Below are 26538 nucleotides of genomic sequence, written 5' to 3' on the forward strand. Positions count from 1 at the left end.
AGATCTGCTCTTACATTCCTTTCTCCTGCACGAACCTGGTGAGAAGCTTGATTCCCCTTTCTCTGTCCACAGAAGAAGGTCTCTTGCGTCTGTACAGGGAGAAGGAATGCGTCCCCCCTGTTTTCTGATATATGCCAGAGCTGTAGTGTTGTCCGCGTTGACCTGCACTACCGATCTTCTGACTTTGGGCTCGAAAGCTCTCAGAGCCAACCACACAGCCATCAACTCCTTTCTGTTGATGTGCCAGGCTACCTGGTCCCCACCCAGGTTCCTGACACCTCCTTGGTACCCAGAGTCGCCCCCCACCCCGTGTCCGACGCGTCGGAGAACAACACTAGGTTGGGCTCTGGGATTGAAGAGACAGTCCCTTCGCAAAGAGGTTGGGATCTGTCCACCATATGAGATGTTTCTTGACTTCTAGGGATAAACGACAGGGAGAACGTCAAATCCTGAGAACGACGACTCCAATTCCGATGAAGAAAGAATTGGAGCGGTCTCAGGTGCAACCTTCCTAGGAAAACGAATTGCTCCAGCGAGGAGAGCGTCTCCAGCACTCATCCACTCCCTCGCTGTGCATACTTCTTTTCCTAAGAAGGTTGTTACTCTCTCGAATCCTCGGGCTATCCTTTCCTGAGAGGGAAAAGCCGAAAACTCAGAGAGTTCATCTGTATCCCGAGATACACACTCTCTTGTTCGGGAATTAGCGACGACTTCTTGAAATTGACGAGAAGTCCCAACGCCTTTGTCAATTCTAGTGTTACTTGCAAGTCCTTCAAACAACGATCTTTTGACTTGGCCCTTATCAGCCAATCGTCGAGGTACATGGATATCCTCACCCCCTTCAAATGAAGACAATTGCGCCTAACGTTATTCTCAAGATCCCCGTGAACACGTTGAGGGGCCGGGGGACGTGCGAGAGGCCGAAACACAGAGCCCTGAACTGAAAATTTTTTTTCCCCCCATCATGAATCTGAGAAACTTCCTCGAGGAAGGATGGATCGGTACGTGGAAGTAAGCGTCCTGCAAATCCAAGGAAACCATCCAGTCCCTGGACGAAGTGCTGCCAGCACTGATGGTGTTTCCATCGTGAACTTCTTCTTTACTACGAAGAAGTTCAGGGCGCTTACATCCAACACCGGTCTCCATCACCCTGAGGACTTCAGAACTAGGAAAAGGCGGTTGTAGAAGCCTGATGAACGATGGTCTGTCACTAGTTCGATAGCCTCCTTCTCCAGCATCTGTTCTACTGCTAGATGGAGAGCTTGATTCATGATGGGGTCTCTGTACCTGGCCGTCAACTCCCTTGGGTTGTGGTTCGTCAAGGGAGGTCTTGCGATGTAAGGGATGAGGTAACCTCTCCTCAAAAATGAAAGGGTCCAAGGATCCGGACCTTTCTGGGCCCAGACTTCCGCAAATCCTAAGAGTCTGGTGCCCACCGTTGTTTGAAGGACCTACAAGTTATTTGGGGGCTTTGACTGACTTGGCGAAAGTCTTACCTCTTCTTGAAGGTCTACGACCTCTAAACGTAGAGGTTCTGGAGGAAAGAAGCCTCGAAAGGGTTCTCGAGCACTTGACTTCTTAGCCTTGGTAGGGAAGGAAGGGCGAGGTTTTCTTGCCGACTGGGCCAAAAGGTCCTGGGTGGCTTTAGCTGAAAGCGATCTAGAAATGTCCTGAACTAGATGTTTAGGCAACAACTGAGCGGACAGAGGAGCAAAACAGCAAAGAAGACCTCTGTGCGTGGGAGACAGACTTCGTTAAGAAGGAACAATATGCGGACCTCTTCTTCACGATCCCGGGCCCATACAGGGAGGCGATTTCACTCGCTCCGTCTCTTACAGACTTGTCCATGCAAGACAAAACGCACATGAGATCCTCCGGAGAAAAAGACTCTGGCACTTCAATCTTCTTGGCCAGGACTCCCAACGACCAATCAAGGAAGTTAAAGACCTCCAGCACTCTGAACATGCCTTTCAGCATGTGGTCTACTTCATTCATTGCCCAAGTCGTCTTTGCAGAGTTAAGGGCAGCTCTCTCGTGGAATCTACCAGCGCCAAAAAATCAGAATCAGCTGAAGACGGTAGACCCCAATCCCAAGGACTCTCCTGTTTCGTACCAGAAACCAGCGCGTCCTGATAACTTCGGAGGAGGGAAAGTGAACATCGTTTTCCCCGCTTCTTCTTTGGAAGCCATCCATGAACCAAAACTCCTCAGTGCCTTCTTCATCGAAAGGGTCGGCTTCATCCTCACACAAGAAGAACTCTTCGCTGTCTTCGCCGTTGAAAAAAGTGAGTGAGGAGAAGGGGGAGCCGTAGTAGGAGTAAGGGAATCCCCAAATACTTGCAAGAGCAGCTCTGTAAGCTTCTTGTAAGAAGACACAGCAATGTGTATAAATAAACCTGTTTCATAGTAGTGGTCTATAGCTTTTGTTTACTTTTGTGGTACCTTGCTGACGTGTCTCGTATTACAGCTGTAGACTCACCAGATTATGGTACAATGCTTGATTCTTTGTATATGTTACTTATGATGCCCCTTTGTTATGTTATATGCTTTGTGTATATTCTTGGTTATACTGTCTTTCATAAGGAGTGTGATTTATGTACCTTCTTAGTTTTAACTCAAGTGTTTATTTATGTTTATGTCTGTGTTCAACAACGTGTTTTTTTATTTGCAGTGTACTACTGTAGTGGAATTGTTTACTGAATAAAACCTTGATTCTGGTTACACCGGGTTTACTTCAATTTATTCAGTAAAACAATTCAATCGCCATGGAACGGCTTCTACGCCCTCCCCGGTTCGAGGTGGACCCTGACTCTGCCCAGGCCGCCAAGGAGTGGACACATTGGCTGAGGACATTTACAAACTTCGTTCAAGCAGTGCAGCTGACTACCCCTACGCTTGACAAACTGGTTCTTCTCACTAACTATGCGGCTCCTAGTGTGTATGACTTTATTTCTGAGTGTGAGACTTATGAGAAGGCTGAAGAGGTTTCTTTGACATCTTTGCACGTGAAACCAAAGAATGAAATATTTGCCAGACATTTACTTGCCACTCGCAGGCAAAACTCAGGTGAGTCCCTGGATCAGTTCCTGCAGGCACTGAAGCTACTTGCTAAGGACTGCCAATTCAAAAGTGTAACTGCGGAGGAAGCGTGTGACAGTTATGTTCGGGATGCCTTCATTAATGGTTTGGTCTCGTGTGCAATACGCCAGCGTCTGTTGGAGAAAAGGACACTGAACCTAAATACTGCTTATGAAACAGGCCCGCACTCTGGAAATGGCCCAGAAGCATTCAGCCTCCTACTCTTCAGCAGAACCTGTCAATGCTGCTGTGTCAGCAGTGAGTCGAGAGGAGGAATCATCTAGTGCTGAAAATAACAGTGAGTCTGTTTCTGCTGCTACTTCTGGTGCTCGATGTTTTTTTTGTGGGAACAACCGGCATCCCCGGACTCAGTGTCCTGCTAAAGACGCAGTGTGTTTGAAATGTAAGAAGCAAGGGCATTATGCTAGGGTGTGCCGCTCTGTGAAAACAGGTGAGTGGTTCTTCTAGCCCAAAACATTCCGCAGCAATGCTAGCTTCAATAGTGGGGCCTCCCCTAAGTGTCTTGAAAAATCCATAAACACCTCTCAAGCTTAATGGTAGCTCGGTCAGTGCCCTTATTGATACTGGGAGTCAGACAGCTTTGTGCGTCATGATGTAGTGGGAGGACCTAAACAAACTAACTATGTCTCCAGAGCATGGAAAAGTCTCTATGGCTGATGAATCCCTGTCCTCAAACATCTTAGGTCTGTGCACCGTGGACTTGGAGTTGCAAGGAGAGACTTATCATGGTGTTGAACTCAAGTTGTTACAAAGCTTATGTAGTGATGTGATACTAGGGCATGACTTCCTGAGGAAACATTCTGGTCTGGAAATGGATTTTGGAGGAGAAAAACCTCCCTTGAAGATATGTTCACTAGGTGTTGTTAAGGTGACTCCTCCTTTCCTTTTCAAGAACCTGACACCAGATTGTAAACCGGTGGCTAATAAGTCAAGATTATACTCCTTGAGTGACAAGAAGTTCATTGAAGCCGAGACTGAGCGTATGATGTCGGAAGGAATAATAAGGCCTAGTAATTCTCCTTGGAGGGCTCAAGTGCTGGTGACATCAGGGGAGAATCAGAAAAGGAGGATGGTTATAGATTACTCTCGTACCATAAACAGGTTCACTGAGCTTGATGCCTACCCCCTGCCAAATATCGACGAGATGGTGAACAACATTGCACAGTACAAGGTGTTCAGTACCTTAGATCTGAAAAGTGCTTACCATCAGGTTGCAATAAGAGAAGAAGAGAGACCGTACACTGCATTTGAAGCTGGGGGCAAACTTTATGAGTTCAGTCGCATTCCATTTGGAGTGAAAAAATGGAGTAGCAGCTTTTCAACGTGTGCTTGACGAAATCCTTAAGAAAGAAAAAGTAAGTGGTACTTTTGCTTATGTTGACATGTTACTGTGTGTGGTGAGACAGAGGAGGAGCATGACCAGAATTTATGGAGGTTTTTGAAGGTGGCTGAGGAGTACAATCTCACTCTAAACCGCAACAAGTGTGACTTCAAAGTCAGATCCATTAAATTACTTGGGTATTCAGTAACGAATGGGGAAATCAAACCGATCCGGAACGCTTGCAACCACTGTGGAATTCTTTCACCCCCTAAAGATGCAGCTTCTCTTCGCATGACCATGGGATTGCTTGCCCATTACTTAAGATGGATACCTAAATTTTCAGAGAAAATCCGCCCTCTCACACAAGCCAATGGTTTTTTCGTTTTGTCCACTGAAGCACTGCTAGCTCTCGGGAACTTGAAGAAAGACATTGCTAGAGTGGTGGTAACGGCCATTGATCCCTCTTCTCTTTTCACTGTGGAAACGGACGCCTCTGATCATGCGATAGCAGCTACTCTGACACAGAATGATCGCCCAGTGGCTTTCTTTTCCCGCACTCTCACTCGCAGTGAGCAAGGACATTCCTCAGTGGAAAAGGAAGCTTATGCCATAGTGGAGGCATTGAGGAAGTGGAGACACTACTTAATGGACACCACTTCAAGCTCATCACTGACCAACGTAGTGTAAAGTTTATGTTTGACTCTAAATCAAACAGTAAAATAAAGAATGACAAAATAGCAAGTGGTGGCGAGTTGAACTCTCATGTTTTCACTATGACATAGTATACCGTCCAGGAACAGAAAACATACCAGCTGATGCTCTCTCCCGCATCTGTGGTGCCACTACTTCTGATAAACTCCGAGAACTTCATGAAATCCTATGTCACCCTGGGATATCTCGCATGATGCATTTTGTCCGGGGGCGGAATCTACCTACTCGGTAGAAGAAGTGAGGAAAATTACCACCTCTTGCCAAGTGTGTTTAGAGCTCAAACCTCGATTCATCAAATCCTCGGGACAACTGATCAAAGCAACCCAGCCTTTCGAGAGGTTGAACTTAGATTTCAAAGGCCCAGTTCCCTCTCAATCTAGAAACAAATACCTCCTCACTGTTGTGGATGAATTTTCAAGGTTCCCGTTTGTTTTCCCTTGTGCAGATATGACCACTAGAACTGTCATCAGTTGTTTGTGCAACTTTTTGCTTTGTTTGGCATGCCAGCGTACATCCACACTGACAGGGGTGCATGTTTTATGTCTGAAGAGCTGAAAGATTTCCTGATGAAGAAAGGTGGTGCTACCAGTCGCACTACACCTTATAACCCTAAAGGGAATGGTCAGGCTGAAAAATATAACGAATTATATGGAAAACTCTGACATTAGCCCTTAAGACAAGGAACCTTGATGTGTCTCAATGGGAAACTGTTCTCCCAGATGCTCTCCATTGTATACGCTCCTTGTTGTGCACCTCCACGAACTGTACTCCTCATGAGCGCCTTTTCCTGCATAGTAGAAGGTCCACCACCGGCCAATCGTTGCCTACTTGGACTCATCCAAGGAGGGCCTCCTGCTCTCCTGAGACGCCATGTAAGATACAGCAGCACGACCCCCTTAGTGGATGAGGTTGAAATCGTAGAGGCGAACCCCGAGTATGCTCATGTGAATAAGCTTTCCAGATGGTAGGGTGACTACGGTTTTCATTAAGACATCTTGCTCCTATGGCTAGTGACAACCGTGAAAGTACAGATGCTGGGTTCCTGTATCTCAGTCCGAGGTTCCTGAGGAATTGTCAGTTGCAAATGCTCCTCAGGAGATTGCTCGCGGTCTCTCCCCATGTGGATATTGCTTCTCAGCAAGACACTCTTCAGGAATCCTGTACAGTCCCTCAACAGGTAGCCTCACCTCCTCCACTTTGAAGGTCAGAGAGAGTGAGGCAACCTCCAAAGTACCTTCAGGATTACTCCAAGTGAACTTAACTGAGAAGGGAAGAATGTGGTATAAATAAACCTGTTTCATATTAGTGGTCTATAGCTTTGTTTACTTTTGTGGGTACCTTGCTGACGTGTCTCGCATTACAGCTGTAGACTCGCCAGATTATGGTACAATGCTTGATTCTTTGTATATGTTACTTATGATGCCCCTTTGTATGTTATATGCTTTGTGTATATTCTTGGTTTATACTGTCTTTTCATAAGGAGTGTGATTTATGTACCTCTTAGTAACTCAAGTGTTTATTTATGTTTATGTCTGTGTTCAACAACGTGTTTTTTATTTGCAGTGTACTATTGTAGTGGAATTGTTTACTGAATAAAACCTTGATTCTGGTTACACCGGGTTTACTTCAAGCAGCAGAAGTGTTCGGTTCCTCATCAGAACCGTCTAGTACGTCTTGTCGAGGAGAGCGTGGAAGATCCTTAGGTGACGAAGGGGTCCTAGTACGAGCTGAGCGAGAGGTTGGAGAGCGCCCTCTCGAAGAAGAGCTCAAATCCACCGGAGAACGATGAGAAGATCTGGTTTGTCTACAATGAGACTCCCTCTTCGAGGTAGACGGAATCTCAGCTGAAGGAGAGGTAGGGCTCCTACCCCGAGAAGACCTGGATACATCCACAGGACGCTTACGAGGAGGCAAGCGCCTAAGAGACTCTGTGCGCACTATCCTGAGGCAAGCGGCTGCCAGGAGAAGAGCGCCTATCGGGAGCAGAGCGCTTGCGCGGCGGCTCTATTATTGTCCAGTTGAGCACGATCAACGGAAGTTCGACTGGAAGGAGAAATGCGGCCTACTAGGAGAAGGCTGCTTGCGAGACTCTTGACCTCTGACAAGTGGATAACAATCAGGAGAAGGGCGCTTCAAAGCTAACGAGCGCCTATCTGGAGAAGGGCGCTTGCGAGGTTCTTGGTGCCTACCAGAGAGAAACGTCTTTCTTCCTACGCGATCTAAAGGCTAAAGAGTCTGCCAGCGCCGTGATCTGAGCTTGAAGTCCCGCAAGTACTCTAGTAAGAGAATCTTGCTGTTCTTCCTCGGAACCAGGTGCAGAACGAGGGGCGCGAGAAGAAGAACGATCGCAGGATCTCTTGGGTTTCTTCGCCTCCAACGACGATTCTTCCGGGAAAACCTCCGGACTAGAAGCCAAAGGACTGCAGGGAGCCTTCCAAGCCCTCTTCAATGGGCGAGACGCAACGGGGAGTTCCAACCTCTCTTCGGAGAGGGAGACAACGAAGAGGAGAAGCATTGACGTAGGAGCTACCTTCTTGTAGCGATCCGAGGCAGCCTGGGAGCGGTTACTTCAAGGATCTGCCGAGGGGAGCTCCCTGGACCAGGTGCGGGGTTTCTCCCTAGCCCTCTTGCGGCTTTCGAACTTTCCTACTCACTGGAACTGGGAGTCTGGAAGAGGTCTAGGCCTAGAGGCACTAAGGAGCCGGTCAGACGCACCCTCCACAACACTGCGGACACTGCACTGATCACTAACACTCTCCTTACCTTCCAACAAATGACGAATCTGCTGATCCATAGATAGAATCGTGGCTCTTAAAGCCGCCGCCTCCGAAGACGAATCTTCGGCTTCGGTGCGGGGAGCAGGGCTGCAACTTGGAGAGAAGGTTCTACTTCTACATTGGTATTAGGATCCACATCCAACTCACTCATTCTAGACCTACTAGAACTTCTAGAGGAAGCCTTCCGTACTCTATCATGTTCCAACTTCCTAACATAAGAAGAGAGAGCCTTATACGTATTCTTCTTCATTCAACACCTTACATTCACTTACAAGGGTTAGCAAAAGAACATTCATTCCCCCTGCATTTCATGCAAACCGTGTGAGGGTCAACCGAAGCTTTCGGCAACCTCACCTTACATCCTTCAATCACACAAACCCTAAACAAAACAGAAGTTTTAGATACTGAATCTAGGTCAGACATTGTTAAAGAAAATCCAAATCAAAATCAAACGGTCCACAATTAGCGTATGCCAAAGCCAAACAGAGCGAATACGTCACCAAAAGAAGTCCAAATTAACTCCAGGCAAGCGAGAATCGAAAAACTATCGAGAGGAACCGACAACAGTTGTTATCGTTCCCGCGACAGAGAAAAATCTGACAAGCAAGGGGGATTGGTTCGTACACACCCGCCATCCAGCGGCGGGTAAGGTAGACCACCTGACCTACCTTTGTCGCGTGTGCCGCGAGATTTGAAATTCTGTCGGGATCGTCGGAGACTATAGCTAAGTAATATATCTGACAGGGAAGTTCATGTACAAAAACACATTTACTTTTATTTCAAGCCAATAAAAGATAAGGAAGGTAAAGCTCAAGGTAAAGCTCATATCACAATGAAATCAAGTGAAAAAAATCAATTTTTTTACACAATTAACATTCCCCCAATGCAACCTATTACGAAGAAAATAATTTAGTTCACAATGAGACATATTCAAGTCATATTTCAACTTAAAAACACATCACATAACAAAAAATGACCTTCTCCCATATAAGTAAAGTATCTAGATATTCATTTATGCTAGCTAGAAGCAAGAAAAAATTAGCTCAGAATTGAGTTCAGTGCGGCGAAATACACTCGTATTTGCCATCAGCTGATTTCCAAAACAAAACAATGACCACTATCCTAGTATTTTACAATACAACAATATGAGAATACATACAAAATTATTGGATACAGTGAAGTACAGTAGAGCCCCGGCTCACAACCGTATTAGACCTCGACATAATAGGATTTCGCCACTAAATTTCTAATTAACTTTGTATCTATGTTCAAACAAAAAACTGGATTCCGACCCCCATATCATATGATGTTTTTAAACAAAACTGTTTCTGCCAGTGTTACCAAATGTAGCGTAATTTCATGTTTTTTAGCATAATTTGACCCAAGTATTGGAGCTTAGCATAAATCCTATCATACTTAAGGTTTTAGTACAATTTTAGAATGTAATTTCACTAAAATTTTAAATAAAATGCAGAAAATTCCTCAATTTCATACACAGCTATAGTGAATATATGTATCTTCATAGTGAAATTGCCTCAAAAGCACCACTAACAAATGAGTTGATTGCTAAGTTTGAACCCAACTAAGGAATGTTAAATTTTGTGAATATAAATACCCACAGTGGCATGACAAACGATCAGTAAAATATTCATAATGTTTTTTCTTCATGAGTAAAGTCTGATTTTTTTTCCTTTTTTAAGTTTTATTTTTTCAGTAGTTATCAAAATTTTAATTGTTTGAAGTGATTTTCACACAATTTTCAAGTATTTATTCATTGTGTATGTGATCTGTTAAAGAAAAAATGATATTGTTATGATACAATAAAGTTTGTTCATACTTACCTGGCAGATATATATATAGCTGTATTCTCCGAAGTCCGACAGAATTTCAAAACTCCCGGCACACGCAGTGGTCAGCAAGGTGGTAGTACCCATTCCGCCGCTGGGAGGCGGGCGTCAGGAACCATTCCCATTTTCTGTCAGATTTTTCTAGTGCCACTGTCTCCTGAGGGGAGGTGGGTGGGCACTTTAATTATATATATCTGCCAGGTAAGTATGAACAAACTTTATTATCATAACAATATCATTTTGTTCATGAACTTACCTAGATATATATATAGTGAATCCCACCTTTGGAGGAAGGGGGAGACAGACTTGGATTTTTTGGAAAACAATTCCATTTACATGATTGATATCTTGGTTCCTTACCTCGTTAGCATAGCTGACTTCGTGAGTACCGTCACCCAAGTCTGCTTCTGCTTTACTAGCAGACTCCAGCAAGGTAGTGACCTGCGATGCTGTCGAGTTCTAGAGGATCTGTCAACTGGGGCGTGACCACACAACAACTAGAACCTACATTATAGACCTCCAATTTTTTTGGGTAATGCATTCCTAGAGGTGCCAGCAAGGACGTGACCTGTGTAGCTGGTGCGCTCTAATGAATGTCACGGGTGGGAGCGTGACCACAATGTGACAGATCGTATAGGTGTTGATTAGACACCGAATGCTGTTAATGCTTCACTGGAGGTGCCAGCAAGGACGTGACCTATGTAGCTGGTGCGCTCCAGATGATTTGTCAATGGGTACGTGACCACAATGTGACAAAAACATTTTTACCCTACTATGAGGGCGAAGCAAAAACATTACCACCTGACCTAGCCTATCTAGTTAAACTTCGTATAACCACCCAAGACCACAAAAAACTAAACACCTAAATAAGCATAATAAACTAAAAAATAAAAATAAAAAGAAATAAAATAAAAAGTCCAAACTAACATATTATTTCCTAAATGATAGGAAGAGTGCTACTCTCTGTCCCCAATATAGTGTCTGCTGCGACATATGGGGCCCCAAAGGAGCAAACAGTTCTCGTTATGTAGTTCCTCACCTCCTCCCGAAGGTAGTGATGAGGCCAAAACACTGAATTACTACGCCAAAATGTGGCATTCAAGATGTCATTGAGTGCATGTTCTTTTGGAAGGCTACGACGTAGAAATAGCCCTCACTTCATGCGCATCACCTTCAACATTTTCATATACTGTTCTTGACAGGATGAATGCGCTTCCTTGATGGTGTCCCTCAAGAAAAAAGCCAAAGCATTCTTTGACATTGGTAAATTTGGCTTCCTTACCGAACACCACAAGTTATCAGAAAGACCATCTACAATCCTTAGTCTTCTTTAGGTAGAAATTTGAGAGCCCTGACAGGGCACAGAACTCTCTCTGGCTCGCGCCCAACGATTTCGGCCATCCCTTTAATTTTGAAGGTCCTAGGCCAAGGGTTGGACGGATTTCATTTTTGCCAGGAATGCTGGGCTCAAGGAACAGACCGCGTTATAACTTTAAAGCCCACGTATTTGCTAATGCTTGCACCTCGTGACTCTCTTCGCCGTCGCCAGAGCAGTCAGGAAGATAGCTTTTCTAGTAAGATCCTTCAGGGAAGCCGTATGCATAGGTTCGAATGGACTGGACATGAGGAACTTCAGAACTACATCCAAGTTCCAAGACGGCAACCTGGGTTGTTGAACCTTCGTTGTTTCAAAAAGATCTCAAGAGATCGTGAAGGTCTCTGTTGTCCGCCAAGTCCAGGCCTCTGTGCCTAAAAGACAACTGAAAGCACACTCCTATATCCCTGATTGTAGACTGCAAGTTTTTAGATCCCTTCTCAGATATAAAAGGAAGTCAGCAAATCTGGCTCACAGAGGTCGTGGTGGAGGAAATGCCGTTCTTCTTGCACCAACTCCTAAAGACTGCCCACTTCGATTGGTACACTGCATTGGATGAAGCTCTTCTTGCACTGGCGATAGCTTTCGCCACTGACCTAGAAAAGCCTCTCGCTCTGGCCAACTTTTGGATAGTCTGAATGCAGTCAGACTCAGAGTGGAGAGGTTTCTGTGGTACCTCTCGAGTAGATCTGTCCTTACTGGGGGAGCGTCCCTCGGGAAGTTCTACTACGAAGGCCATGACCTCTGTGAACCAGTCTCTCGCCGGCAAGAACGGGGCGATCAAAGTCATTCTCGTCCCTTCCGACGCCGCAAACTTTCTCATGACTTCCCTAGGATCTTGAACGGGGAAAAGGCGTACAGGTCCATCCCCGTCCAGTCCCAGAGAAGTGCGACTATCGCCAACTGCCGCTGGGTCGAGTACTGGGGAGCAGTACAGTGGAAGCCTCTTCGTTCTGGACGTCGCAAAGATGTCCACTAGCGGACGTCCCATAACCCCCACAGCTCTTGGCATTACCTCCTGATGCAGAGTCCACATCGGTTGGCAGAAGTTGACCTCGTCTGCTGAGGAGATCTGCACGGACGTTCCTACTCCTGCTACGAACCCTTGTAAGGATCGTGACGTCCAGTTGCCCAATGCCACAGCAAAGATCTCCTTTGCCAGAGCAAACAGAAAACCGAGGAATGTGTTCCTCCCTGCTTCTCAAAAGTATCGCCAAGAGCTGGTGGGGTTGTCTTGAGTTGACTTGGACTATTCGATGAGACTTTTTCTTGGAAAAATTGGAGAGCTAAAAAGATGGCTGCCATTTCCTTTAGGTTTATGTGCCAGGACACCTGTTCCCCTCTCCAGGTGCCTGACACTTCTTCTTTTTCCCCCCCTAATGTTGCTCCCCACCCCACCCCGTGGTGGACGCGTCGGAGAACAACACTAGGTCGGGGCTCTGAAGCTTGAGAGACACGCCCTCCGACAACTTCACTGGATCTAGCCACCATTTTAAGTGATGTTTTACCTCTAAATTGAAATTTTTAAGCTCATATCCAGATTCTTGTTTTCTTTCCAATTTTCCTTGAGAAAAAATTGTAGCGGTCTGAGGTGCAGTCTCCCCAAGGAAACAAACTTCTCCAGCGAGGAAATGGTCCCCAGCAGGCTCATCCATTCCCTCACCGAGCACAAATCTTTTCCTTAGGAAGGCTGACACGTCTAAACATTGCTGCTGACGTCCCTGGGACGGAAAAGCTCAAAAAGCCACTGAATCCATCTGAATCCCCAGATACAGGATGGATTGGGTTGGAATCAGATGTGACTTTTCGAATTCACCAGTAGTCCCAGGGACTTCACCAACGATAAAGTTGTTTGAAGATCCTTCAGACACCGCGTTTGAGTGGAGGCACGAATGAGCCAGTCGTCCAGGTACATAGAGACTCTGATATTTGCAAGATGAAGCCACCTCGCCACGTTCTTCATTAAGTCGTGAAGATCATAGGGGCCGTGCTCAATCCGAAGCAAAGTGCCCTGAATTGATGAACTGTCCCTTTTAGGACAAACCGAAGATACTTCATTGACTGTGGATGGATGGGGACGTGGAAATACGCGTCTTGAAGGTCTAATGAAAAACCATCAATCGTTTGGTCTTAAGGTCCCAAGAACTGACTGAGGTGTCTCCATCTTGAATTTCTGCTTCTGTACGAACCGATTCAGACTGCTCACATCTAAGACTGGTCGCCAACCTCCTGACTGTTTCGGCACCAGGAATATCCTGTTGTAGAAGCCTGGGGATTCCAGGTCTACGACCTGTTCCACCGCTCTCTTTTCTAACATCTGCTCGAGCAGATCGAAAAAGATTTGTTGCTTCTCCTGATGGTAAATAGGGGATAAATCCTTGGGTGTCGTGCACAGTGGGGGAGGTTTCAAGAAAGGAATCTTGTACCCGCCGCTTGATGACGTTGAGCGACCAGCTGTCCGCCTTCCTTTCTATCCAAGCTTTTGAGAATAGTCGAAGCTGGCTCCCTACTGGTGGCGAAGGATATCTGGTTCATTTCTTTCTTCTGATCTTAGCCGAGACTCTGCCTCTGGAACGTGTACAGACGGCCAACAAAGAATTGGCGTAGTTTCTTAATTCATTGTTCGTTATGGAAATATTGCCATATGCAGGTGCCGAATATTTACTTAACAATAAATAAAATTCCTTTCAAAGGTGCTATACTTGAAATAATGACATTAGAACTGAGTAGACTTATTCAACGTATGAAAGATAATTATTTTGCAAAGTAAGGAAAATATATACCGATGGGTCACGATTTTCTTAATTTTATTTTCACTCTAGCTTCGTAACAGCATTCCGAAGATTTTGAAGTTGGCTTTGCTGCCGCTCGAGTCTTGACTCAACTATCGTACTGCACTGAAGTGTTTGTCATTTCGTCTCCTAGAGCCGATAATAATCATCAAGGCGTTAACATCTTTGAAAACGATGTTTAGTTAAACTAATTTTGTCCTTTGATCAATAAAAAATAATTTGCATGACACGTTTAGTGGGCCTAAATTGGACTTCTGATTTTCCCACATGATAAGCCTAGGTCTATTTTCAGCAGCATACTCTCTCGGATACGTAATATTAATGAATATTTAAATCGACAATATATATATATATATATAGTATATATATATATATATATATATATATATATATATATATATATATATATATATCATATATATAAATCTGCTTTATTTGACTATTCCGTTATTCTTGTTTTATTAGCCATGTTCGCCTTTCTTCTTATCCTTTTAATAATTGCTTAACATAATTAACTCAGACCTAGCTATTCAAAGTCAAAAAGCAATTATAAAAAAATCAAACGAATATAATTCTTTCTTATTTTTATCGAATTCCTTGCATATCATCCTGTTTCATTTGACACCTTGGAAAGCTGTGGAGTCAAAACTGACGAATACATAAGAAAGGCTTACTTTCCTTAAAGCTTTTCTTAGGATGATCTTTCTGTAGCTATTCATTTCTTTTAAATAGAAATTAATTCAAATTAGTTCACATGTATAACTATCTAGACCTACTTACATAAGCATATTATAAGCAGCTGAAAGAATAAGAAATAGGAAAGGTGACGTTCTCGTTTAAGTCTATTTCATGTTTTTTTTGTTTTTTCTCTCAAGAAAAACCTACTGCTTTAATCAAGGTGCTCTTTGACGGCTACAGGTGTAACACGAGGGTATGCACACATTTTGTGGAATGAAAGATAAAAGTTTTCTTTGAACAGAAAATGTTTTACACAGTATTTTAAGGCGTCCGTTGTCGGTGCGGGGAATTTTAAAATAACAGTTATCATTAGTGATGCTTTCACGAGGTGGAGTTTGTAGTGAGAAGTCGGATCTAGTCGCTGAGATGTAGAAGAGAGCGGAGCGGAGGTGGCTTATAGGAGTGATGGAAGGATTAGGCCGATGTTAGTAAAGTATCTCCCAATAAAATGTATTCTTTAGGTTTTTTTGAAGAAAAAAAATGCATGCATCATTGAAACCGTGTCCCTCCCTATCCGTGGTAATCACTGGCCACCGATAAAAAAAAAAGAAAAAAGTAAGCCTAACTGAATCTCTCATCCATCAAAGATAAGTTTGTTACCCCCCCCTTCATTAGACAACTATCAGACTTCAAGTGTAGATTTAAAAATCTCTTCCTCTCCATCTAAAGTATTCATCAGACACCAGTCATAAGCGTAAAGCTAGTTATGATCCCTGGTTCAGCAATGTCGTGACGAGGCACTAGAATTCAAAGTTCACAAATGAATGTTGCTCAGCAACATTTTCACTACTGTATTGTCTTGCTCTCATGTGGTGCTTCGAGGTATTCCACCTCTAGGCTCATGTTCTAAACTTTGCCGTCCTTTAACAATTTTATTCATCTATGTATGATTCTCTCCGGTTTATTAAGCTTTCTTGATATCTCTCCAAACAGAAACTTGCACCGAATGCAGTGCAATAATTCTCTCGCTCATCGAAGGATGTTTCTTTAGACCGATAAATGACACATTGACATTAGATACCCGTGCACATAACATCAAAAGCAATAGAGTGAGGTCGCCTAGTTCACATTGGTTAAAGATATCAGTTTTTTTTCTTTTTGTTTTTAAATTTGATAGCATTTTGTGAGATTCCAATGTTTTCTGTAAAATTTAACAAATGGAATAGTTCAACTACCTTCAACTTAATATTGAAATGATAATTTAAGGACTATGTTTATGTGATACTACTAGTGATAGGTGTCTCCTATCTATTTGGTAATGCATATCTATGGTTGTGATATGACGTTTTTTATCACTTCGTTTCGTTCACGTCAATTTTGCTATATGGAAAATAGTTTTACACAAATAAACATAACATAATGTTCTAAAGATATCAGTGACTGTTTTTAATGTCATTACACATGATTTCATCCATCTTTGAAAAGAAAAATAGATAAATAAGGCATGAATCGTGCGTCAGGCAGGGTGAACGAAAATTATGAAACTCTGCCACGAGTTTTTGGCCGACAGTACTTCCTCGAGAAGATGTTCTCGAGGAAACTCCACCTCGAAAGGGCTTCTGCTTCTTGAAAGGTTGTGTCCATGCAGACGTAGAAGAAACAACCGTACGTTTTGCGACTGAGCTAGGAGGTCTTGGGTAGCCTTCTCTTGTAGACTGACAGCCAGATCTTTGACCATAGCCTGGGGAAAGAGATGGCTCGAAAGAGGCGCATACAACAATTCTGCCTTTTGAGAGATAGAGACCGCCCTTTGTAGTTAAAACCACAATAGGCCGCTCTCTTCTTCAAAATCGAAGGGCAGAAGTTCGAGGCCAACTCCTCCGAACCATCCCTGACGGCCTTGTCCATGCATGCAAGCACGCTGGACAGCTCCTCGAGGCTAAGCGAATCAGGACTACTCGACCGGTATCCAAGACCCCTAAACACCAATCCAAAAAGTTGAAAACTTCTATCGTACGGGAAGAGCCCTTCATATGATGGTCCATCTCAGAAAGGGTCCAGGGCACTTCGTCGTCGACAAAAGGGATCTCTTCGGTGCATCTACCAAGGTAGCGAAGTCACCTTGGGACGTAAGATGGGGCTCTAAAACCTATCTCCTCCCCTGTCTCATACCAAAGACCTGCCTTGCCTGTCAGTCTTGAAGGGGGGTAGGGCGAAAGCGTTCTTGTTTCGGGCTTTTTCTTGACTCCATCCAATTCTGCATTTTTTGTTTTCTTAAAAGCCCTTTTTGTTGATAATGAAGTAGCCATCTTCAACAATCCTGGAGTCTTGATAGCCTTAGACGATAGCAATTGTGAAGGAGGCGACTGCGGGGCTTCAGGTTTAAACTTCTCTTCAAAGGAGTTTGAAGCAATTGAACCAAAACCTGGTAATCTGGAGGTACTGTTGATGATTGTTCTTCAGTTATTTCTCCGACAAGTTTCCTTCATTACTATTCTCCGAATCTCGGCGAATGTCTGAAGAAACATTATCGTCGTGCGTCCAGCTGCGCGCCATGCCTGGCGTCAAGCCGAGCGTCCAGCCGAGCGTCCAGCCGAGCGTCCTGCCGAGTGTCACGCGTTGGCATCCAGCCGAGCGTCACGCTTGGCATCCAGCCGAGCGCCCCACCCGGCGTCGACCCGGAAGCGCCCAGCCGAGTGTCAGGCCTGGCGTCAAGTCTCGCTGCCGCCTTAACGTCGTGCTCTGCAGACCTTCGTGCACGAAATCTCGAAGGCGAGGTAACAGGAGAAAGATCGGGGGCGAGGAGAAGGAGAAGGAAAAGGAGACTGCTGGATCTCTTGACTGGCAGCTTATCATCCTTACCACCTGTTGACGTGAATTATCCTCTTTCTCTGCAACTAATAAGGCAATTTGATGTTGCAAATTCTCAATCTTCTTCGATTTAGGGCTGATCTTGTAAGAAGACGAGGGGCGAGGGGAAGCCCTCCTCCTTCTCACATGGACCGCCACAGGTATATCCTTAGCGCAACCAGGGCACTCAAAAGCATTGTCGTCAAAAGACATCCTCTTCGGCGACGATCGCAACACAGAAGAAGAGAAAGGACGTGAAGCGTCCCTTCTCCAATAGACCAGCGTCTTTGTCCTCTTCAAAGGGCGCGATCACTTCCGAAAGCTCCAACCGCTGCGCGGGGAGGACGATTCAGATGACCGAAAAACACTCTTTCAAGATCCGTTTACAAACTTTGGAAGCCTGGGGAAGCGCCCCCAGGTCTTGCCGAAGGAACGTCAGATCGGTTGTCCGACCCCCCTTCCGCAACACTCGGAGCATTATCACTACACACCACTGCACTATTAACACCTTCTAATGCTTGCACTTTTGATTCCAAGGCTACGCAAAGATTCAGATCATCAAACATACAACATGTTTCCGACAATTCGCGCACACTGTATGAGGGTCTACCGAAGATTTCGGTAGCCTCACCTTGCATTCTTCCACACAACATACTCTGGCGCTAGTCGAACTAGATCCAGACATCTTAAGTTTAAGGAAAAACAAGCCAAATTCAAAACCAATCCACAATTAGCGTATGCCTAACCACCGAACCAAATCAAATAACCAAAAAATCAATCGGGATACTCAAGTGACCAGAGTTCCAAAATCCAATGATGGAGGTGCAGAAAACACTTGTTGGCTGCACGGCGACAGAAAATATCTGACAGAAAATGGGAATGGTTCCTGACGCCCGCCTCCCAGCGGCGGGAATGGGTACTACCACCTGGCGACCACTGCGTGTGCCGGGAGTTTTGAAATTCTGTCGGACTTCGGCGAGAATACAGCTATATATATATCTGGCAGGTAAGGTTCATGAACAACAAAATGGTATTTCTGTGGCATGATAATGATCAGTAATAAGTACGTATGTTTATCTTCTTGAGTAGAGACTGTTTTGTTTGTTTTCCTTTTTTTTTAGTTTTAATTTTTCAGCAGAAATCAAAATGTTATATTTGAAGTAATTTTCACACATTTTTAAAGTATTACAGCTGGCTATCTATGTTCAAACATTTGGATATTGTTAATCTCTGAAATAATGGAAAAGTGTTTACATGGCATCTCACGTTTTCCTCCTTCAAAATGTTTCCACCATTCCAACTCCAAAATAAAACCTTAAGTTTAGTCTATCCTCTCCTCTATATGAAAATGATGAGCGAAAAAAAGATTTAATCAAGCACCCTTGCTTGCTTTATTTTAGGCGTAGACCTAGTCTAAAAACAATGCTCACACATGAGGCGCGCGTTTCAGTAGCAAATGCAATACGTATTTAAGTGTTAAGTTTGGAGTGAAGGCAATGTTACGTACATAGGTTACATGTGCGGTTCGGTAGCGAATGCAATCTTTAAGCTTTGTTTAAGATTGCCGGTAAAGAAGAGGTTAGCCATAGCTTAAATCAGAGAAGCCACTATGGTATATATGGGTGTAGTAATTAAGAAATTAAGACGATTTCTTTTATGTCTACTGTAATCACTCAATGTTTATGTGTGAGATTTGGTAATGAAACCACTGTTACATACGTAACGTGTGGCTTAGGCGGTAGCAACGCAATATGATTGTTAAACTAGAATAAAGTTTTGTACATACTTACCTGGCAGATATATACTTAGCTATAGTCTTCCGACGTTCCCGACAGAATTTCAAATCTCGCGGCACACGACGAGGTAGGTCAGGTGGTTCTACCTACCCGCCGCTGAGTGGCGGGTGCATGAACCAATCTATCCTCTCCAGTCAGATTTTCTCTTCCACCTGTCTCCTGAGGGAGGCTGGGTGGGCCATTAGATGTATATATCTGCCAGGTAAGTATGTACAAAAACTTTATTGTAGTTTAACAATATCATTTTGTACATGAACTTCCCTGCCAGATATATACTTAGCTGATGGCACCCTTGGTGGAGGGTAAGAGACAGCTAAAAGTAATAAGGAGGAGATAAAGAAACAACTGATGTTGTAGGATATAAATAACCTTGGTTCTTACCTGTTCAGGCAGAAAGACTTCATTGATACTGTCTCTGAGTCTGCATTGCCTGGAGTTAGCTACAGCTTAGGACGTGACCTGATGCTGAAAAGACTCTACCGGATCTACCACTGGGATATATGATCCCTTTGTGTGGTAGAATCCAAGTCGGATCCTGTTAAGGGAGTCATCCCTAGCTTAACAAGTCCTAACCACTACTACTGCAAGGAGCCACACTCATCAGACCACCTAACCAAACTACTAAAGATTAGTATTACGACCTAAAGAGATGCCTTCATGCATCCTCTTTAAGGCAACCAACACAAACACAAGACATTAGGGGAAAAATTTATACTACTAAAAAGGATGAGTTCCAGCTCCCTGCCCCAGCACTGAATCCGCAGATACGTACGGGCCCAAGGCGAAGCATTTTTCGTAAGTGATTCTCACATCACGTAAGTAGTGGTTTGCGAACACTGACTGACATCTCCAGAACGTTGTCTCCATCAGGTTCCGCACGGACATATTCTTGTTGAAAGCAAGAGAAGTTGCTATGGCTCTTACTTCGTGGGCTTTCACTTTAAGAAGCCTAAGATGTTCTTCTCTGCAAGATCCGTGTGCTTCTTTGATGAGGCTTCTCAAGAAGAAGGACAATGCGTTCTCGGACAATGGACGAGTAGGGTCTTTTACTGAACACCACAGGACCTCTCGGTTGGCTTTCAGTTGCTCTTTTCTTCTAAGGTAGTATTTTACCATTCTCACTGGGCAAAGAGTTTCTCTTGGGTTCTTCTCCTACCAAAGAAGATAACCCACGAATCTCGAAGTTCTTGGGCCATGGACTTGATGGGTTTTCATTCTTCGCAAGAAAACTAGGAAGGAAAGAGCAAATGAGAGAGTCCTCCTTAAAACCCACATTACCATCAATCGCCTGAAGCTCACTCACCGTCTTCTGGCGGAAGCTTAGGAGCCATCAAAAAACAGAGTCTTCCTAGTAAGGTCTCTGAATGAGGCTGAATTAGGGGGTTCAAACCTAGAGGACCCAAGGAATTGAAGGACTACATCCAAATTCCAGCTAGGTGTCTTAGGAGACTGCATTTTCGTTGTATCAAAAGACCTAATAAGGTCATGTAGGTCCTTATCTTCCGATAAGTTGAGGCCCCTGTGCCTGAAGACATTCACCAACATGCTACGATAGCCTTTAATCGTCGAAACGACTAAGCCACATTCTTGTCTTAAGAATAAAAAGAAGTCTGCAATCTGATTCACAGAGGTACTGGAAAGAGGAAACGTTATTCCTCTTGCACCATCTTCTGAAGACATCCCACTTACCGACTGGTACACCCGTAAGGTGGAAGACCTAGCTCTAGCGATTGCTTAGCAGCTGCTGACGAAAAGCCTTTCGCTCTGACCAGTTTCTGGAGAGTCTGAAGCCAGTCAGACTGAGAGCGGGGAGGTTTTTGTGTACCTGTCGAAGTGGGGCTGTCTGAGTAGATCGACTCCTTAGAAGGAAGCGATCTTGGAAATCCACCAGCCATTCCAGCACCTCTGTGAACCACTCTTGTGCTGGCCAAAAGGGAGCTATCAAAGTCATCCTCGCGGAAATCTGACTCTGCGAACTTTTTTAAGTCAACAACCCCAGAATCTTGAAGGGGGGAAACGCGTATACGTCGAGTCCTTTCCAGTCGAGTAGGAGAGCGTCTATCCATATTGCTCCTGGATCCGAGATGGGCGAGCAATAAAGATCCAGTCTTTGTTCTTTGAAGTTGCAAACAGGTCTAAGTGAGGCCTGCCCCACAACTTCCAAGGCTCTGGCAAACATCTTGGTGCAGAGTCACTGTGGGAAGGACCTGATCTTTTCCTGCTGAGGAGATCTGCCCTGACATTCCTTTCTCCCTGCATGAATCTGGTGAGAAGTTTTATCCCCTTTTTCTGTCCACAGAAGAAGATCTCTTGCTGTTCATACAGAGAGAAGGAATGCGTCCCCCCCTGTTTCCTGATGTATGCCAGAGCCGTGGTGTTGTCCGAGTTTATCTGCACAACTGCTCTTGTCACATCTGACTCGAACTCTTTCAGAGGGCAAGCCACGCGGCTATTAGTTCTTTCCTGTTGATGTGCCAGGAAGACTGGTCCCCACCCAGGTTCCTGACACCTCCTTGGTTCCCAGAGTCGCCCCCAACCTGTTTCCGACGCATCGGAGAACAACACCAGGTTGGGGCTCTGGGATTGAAGAGACAGTCCCTGCGAGAACTTGTTGGGCTCCGCCCACCATGCTAACTCCTTCTTGATTTGATGAGAAATTGACAAGGAGAACTTCAAATCCTGAGAAGGACGACTCCAATTCCGATGAAGAAAGAATTGGAGCGGTCTCAGGTGCAACCTTCCTAGGGAAACAAATTGCTCCAGCGAGGAGAGCGTCCCCAGCACTCATCCACTCCCTCATGTGCATACTTCTTTTCCTAAGAAGGATTGTTTACTTTTTTGAGTCCCCCGGGTACTATCCTCTCCTGTGACGGAAAAGCCCGAAAAACTCAGAGAGTTCATCTGGATCCCCAGATAAACACACTCTTGAGCGGGAAATCGACTTGACTTCTGCAGATTGACCAGAAGTCCTAAGGAATAAGTCAAATCCAGGGTTTTCTCAAGTCCTTCCGGGGACAACGATCTCTGGAATTGGCCCTTATAAGCCAATCGTAGAGGTAGAGCGAAATCCTCACCCCTCTAGGTGAAGGCCATTGTGCTACATTTCTCATGATGGCCGTAAAGGACCTGGGGGGCCGTCGAAGAGGCAAAACACAGAGCCCATGAATTGGAAAATTCTTCCCCCCATCATGAATCTTAGAAACTTCCTCGAGGAAGGATGGATTGGTACGTGGAAGTAAGCGTCCTGAAGTCCAAGGGACACCATCCAGTCCCCCTGGACGAGTGCTGCTAAAACAAACGAGGCAGTGGTCTCCTATCGTGAACTTCTTCTTTTCGATGAAGAAGTTCAGGGCGCTTAAGTCCAACACCGGTCTCCATCCCCCTGAGGATTTCGGAAACTGAACAGGCGGGTTGTAAAAGCCTGCCGAACGATGATCTGACACTAGTTCAATCGCCTCCTTTTCCAGCATCTGATCTACTGCTAGTCTGGAGGGCCTGATTCATGATGGGGTCCCTGTATCTTGGCCGTCTACTCCCTCGGGGTATTCGTCAAGGGAGGCCTCGAAGAGAACGGAATGAGGTAGCCCTTCCTTCAATATTGACAGGGTCCAGGCATCTGCATCTTTCTGGGCCCAGACTTTTGCAAACTGTAAAAGCCTGGCGCCTACAGTTATCTGAAGGACTTGAGTCTTACTTGGGAGGTTTGATTGACTTCGTAAAAGTCCTCCCTCTTCTATTGGTTTCCGATCTCTGAACGAAGAGGATCTAGAGGTAGAAGCCCCTCGAAAGGGTTCCTGGAGAGGTCGGCTTCGCTTTCTTCGTCTTAGTCTGGAAGGCAGGACGCAGCTTCCTTGCAGACTGCGCTAGAAGGTCCTGCGTAGCTTTGGCAGAGAGAGCCTTCGATATGTCTTGAACCAGGTGTTTAGGAAACAGCTGCGCAGAGAGAGGAGCAAAAGCAAAGACGATCTGTGCATGTGAGACAGACTTGTTAAAAAGGAGCAAAATACTGATCTTTTCTTCAAGACCCCTGCCCCAACAGTGAAGCTATTTCGCTGGCCCCATCCCTCACCGATTTATCCATACAGGATAAGACACAATTCAAATCCTCCGGAGAAAACGGGTCGTTCCTTGAGTTTTCTTGGCTAGGACTCCGAGGGACCAATCGAGCAAAGTTGAAAAACTTCCAAGACTCTAAAAATGCCTTTTAGAATGTGATCTATCTCATTCATTGGCCCCACGTAGTTTTTGGCCGAATTCAAAGCTGATCTTCTAGTGGCGTCTACTAGTGCCGAAAAATCTGCGTCAGCTGAAGACGGAAGGCCCAGTCCAAGGGTTCTCCTGTCTCATACCAAAATCCTGTCCGTCCGGAAAGCTTCGACGGACAGGGAAGGTAAACATAGTTTTCCCCGCTTCTTCTTTAGTTCGCATCCATGAACCGAAACTCTTGAGCGCTTTCTTCATAGAAAGAGTCGGTTTCATTCTCACACACGAAGATCCTTTCGTTGCTTTCGCTGTGGAGAACAACGAGTGTGGAGAAGGAGGAGCAGTAGGGCTCAAAGACTCTCCGAACTCCTGAAGGAGAAGCTCTGTGAGCTTCTTGTACGAAGAAACTGCTGCCGATGTATTAGCTTCTTCCTCAGAGGCTTCCTGGTCTTCTTGAAGAGGAGAACGAGGATGAGGATCCTTATGAGAATCCTTAGATGATTTCCTAGCTGGGGTACAGTGCGATGTAGGAGACAAACGTCCTTGAAATGAGGAGAAGAAGTCCAAAGTCCAAAGGAGAGAGGCGTACAGGAGAACGACGAGTAGTAATAGAAGGGCGCTTATCCTGAAAATTCTTGTCTCATCTCGCATTCCTTCCTAAACGAAGACAAACTCTTAACAGCAAAAGAGGAAGGACTCCCTTCCCCAGAAAGACCACATCTATCCCTAGGGAGCTTACGGCGAGGGAGAGCGCTACTAAAATCCTGGCGCCGATCGTGAGGAGAGCGGCTACTAGGCGCCGAGCGCCTATCAGTCACAGGGCGCTTAGGAGAATCCTGGCGCCTACCAAGCGGAGAAACGTTGCTAAGATTAGGGCGCCTATCAGGAGCAGGGCGCTTGAGAGGCTCTTGATGCCTACGAAGCGGAGAGCGGCTGCTATGCTCCGAGCGCTTAAACAGAACAGGGCGTTCGACGAGATCTTGGTCCTTACCAAGGGGAGACGAAATCTGTAAGGCTCCGAGCGCCTAACAGAGGCAGGGCGCTTGAGGCGTTCTTGACTTCTAGCAAGAGGGGACCGATCAGGAATAGGTAGCCTCGAGAATGAAGAGCGCCTACTAGGAGCAACGAAGCAAACGAGGTTCAAGGCGCCTTTCTTTCCAGAGAGCAGCTACTCCCAAAAGAAGGACGCCTACCAGGCGCAGGGCTCCTACTAGACTCTTGATGTCTTACAGGCGAGGAGCTAACTCTATGTGATGAGTGCCTACAAGTCACGGTATCCGACGTCCGACGACAGTAGTCGGAAGGAGAAGCGCACCTACTTTCAGAAGGACATTCCCTAGGTTCTCTGAGAAGGCGAGGAGAAGAACGACGAGAACGGAGGACGACGAAATAAGTCTTCCTTGACCTGAGCGACTCTCTCTTCTTGCACGAACTCTAGAAGAAGGAGAAACAGAAGGGGCGGAGCGTCTACCTGAGGCAGGAATCCGATCTGGGGAAATATCTTCATAGTCCAATGAGCGCCTATCCGACGATTGGCGCCTCGACACCTCCGAGAGGGAGCCACGGGAGTGGTGCTCCTCTCGCGAAATCCTATGATGTGTAGAAGCATCCTCAAAAGAAGGAGATCGCAGATTACTACGGAGAGCGATCTTCCGACGAAAAGCGCCTCGATCTCTTGATAGGGAGAGACAAATCCTTCCTTCTACGTGATCTCGATGCCAAGGAGTCCGCCAAGGCTGTGATCTGAGCTTGTAGGCCCGCTAGCACTCGAGTAGGTGAGTCCACAGGATCTTCTTCCGAAGCAAGCTCAGAGCGAGGATCGGGAGAAGGAGGGCGATCACAGGATCTCCTAGGCTTCTTTGCTTGCAAGGAGGCTACATCAGAAAAGTCTTCTGGGCTGGACGCTAAAGTACTGAAGGGAGCCTCCGCAGCCCTCTTCAACGGGCGTGACGCCTCCTTAGAGCTCCAAACCACGCTTTGGCGAAGGAGAAGAGGACGACGAAAAACACTACGAAGAATATCCTTCTTCTTACGATCCAAGGCAGCCTGGGAGCGAACTTCAGGATCTGCCGAGGGGACGCCTGACCGGTGGGGGCTCTCCCTAGCCCTCCTGCGGCTTTCGACTTTCCTCCTCCACTGGAACTGGGAGTCTGGAAGAGGTCTAGGCCTGGAGGCACTAAGGAGCCGGTCAGACGCACCCTCCACAAAATCCACTGGGGTGAACAACTGCCCTCCCCCCCTTATCATTTCCACTGGGGAACACTCTTTAACCCCTTGATCCAAGTACGAAGAGTCTTGTCTTCCTTAGTACACAAGGAAGCTTTTGAGGCCGCCGCCTCCGAAGACGAATCTACGGCTTCGGTGCGGGGAGCAGGAGCTGAGACCTGGGAGGAAGGTTCTAAAACTACATTAATGTTAGTTTCATTCTCACTCATTCTCGACCTGCTCGAACTCCTGGAAGAAGCTTTACGTACCCTATCCCTTTCAAGTTTCCTAATATAAGAAGAAAGAGCCTTATATTCATCTTCGTTCAAAACCTCACATTCTTGACACGGGTTACTAAACGAACATTCATTCCCCCTACATTTAACACAGATAGTGTGAGGGTCAAACCGCAGCTTTCGGTAACCTCACCTTACATCCATCAGTCAAAACATACTCTAAACCCCAAAACCGGAGTTTTGGAAACAGAATCAAAATCAGACATTCTACAGGAAAATCCAGCGCAAAGTCAATAACGGTCCACAATCAGCGTATGCCAAGCCAAAAAAGAGCGAATACGTCACCAAAAAGTCCAAATCAATCTCCAGGCAAGCGAGAAATGAGAATCTAGTCGGAAATGAAACGACAAACAGTTGGTTATCGCCTTCAAGCGATCAGAAAAATATGACTGGAGAGATAGAAATTGGTTCATTTAACACCCGCCAGCACCCAGCGGAGGGGTAAGGTAGACCACCCTGACCTAACCTGTCGCGTGTGCTGCGAGATTTGAAATTCTGTCGGGAACGTCGGAGACTATAGCCTAAGTATATATCTGGCAGGGAAGTTCATGTACAAAACTAAGCTTTTTAAGCTTGCCAGTAAAGGAG

At 45.5% G+C, this 26538-nt stretch overlaps 3 protein-coding genes across 8 annotated transcripts in view; 2 read left to right on the top strand and 1 right to left on the bottom strand.

Moving 5' to 3' along the window:
* The window catches only part of LOC135199279 (gastrula zinc finger protein XlCGF17.1-like), a 365386-nt gene that overhangs the window by 129600 nt on the left and 209248 nt on the right, over window positions 1-26538 (top strand). The window lies entirely within an intron of this gene.
* Window positions 1-26538, bottom strand: part of LOC135199280 (zinc finger protein 436-like) — a 534458-nt gene that overhangs the window by 56878 nt on the left and 451042 nt on the right. The gene's annotated exons all lie outside the window — the stretch shown is intronic.
* LOC135198980 (uncharacterized) lies at window positions 2766-3546 on the top strand. The gene is made up of 2 exons (XM_064226898.1): window positions 2766-3131; window positions 3259-3546. The coding sequence occupies exons 1-2, from the start codon at window positions 2766-2768 to the stop codon at window positions 3544-3546; spliced, it is 654 nt and encodes a 217-aa protein (XP_064082968.1).

Source organism: Macrobrachium nipponense, chromosome 25 (assembly GCF_015104395.2).
Source record: "Macrobrachium nipponense isolate FS-2020 chromosome 25, ASM1510439v2, whole genome shotgun sequence".
Classification (NCBI taxonomy): Eukaryota; Metazoa; Arthropoda; class Malacostraca; order Decapoda; family Palaemonidae; genus Macrobrachium; species Macrobrachium nipponense.

Bases quoted from the DNA above. Each gene is read 5' to 3' on its own strand.
- LOC135198980 (XM_064226898.1), top strand. From the start codon at position 2,766: ATGGAACGGCTTCTACGCCCTCCCCGGTTCGAGGTGGACCCTGACTCT. The intron at 3,132-3,258 runs GTAACTGCGGAG...CTTATGAAACAG, and splicing joins AGGACTGCCAATTCAAAAGT to GCCCGCACTCTGGAAATGGC.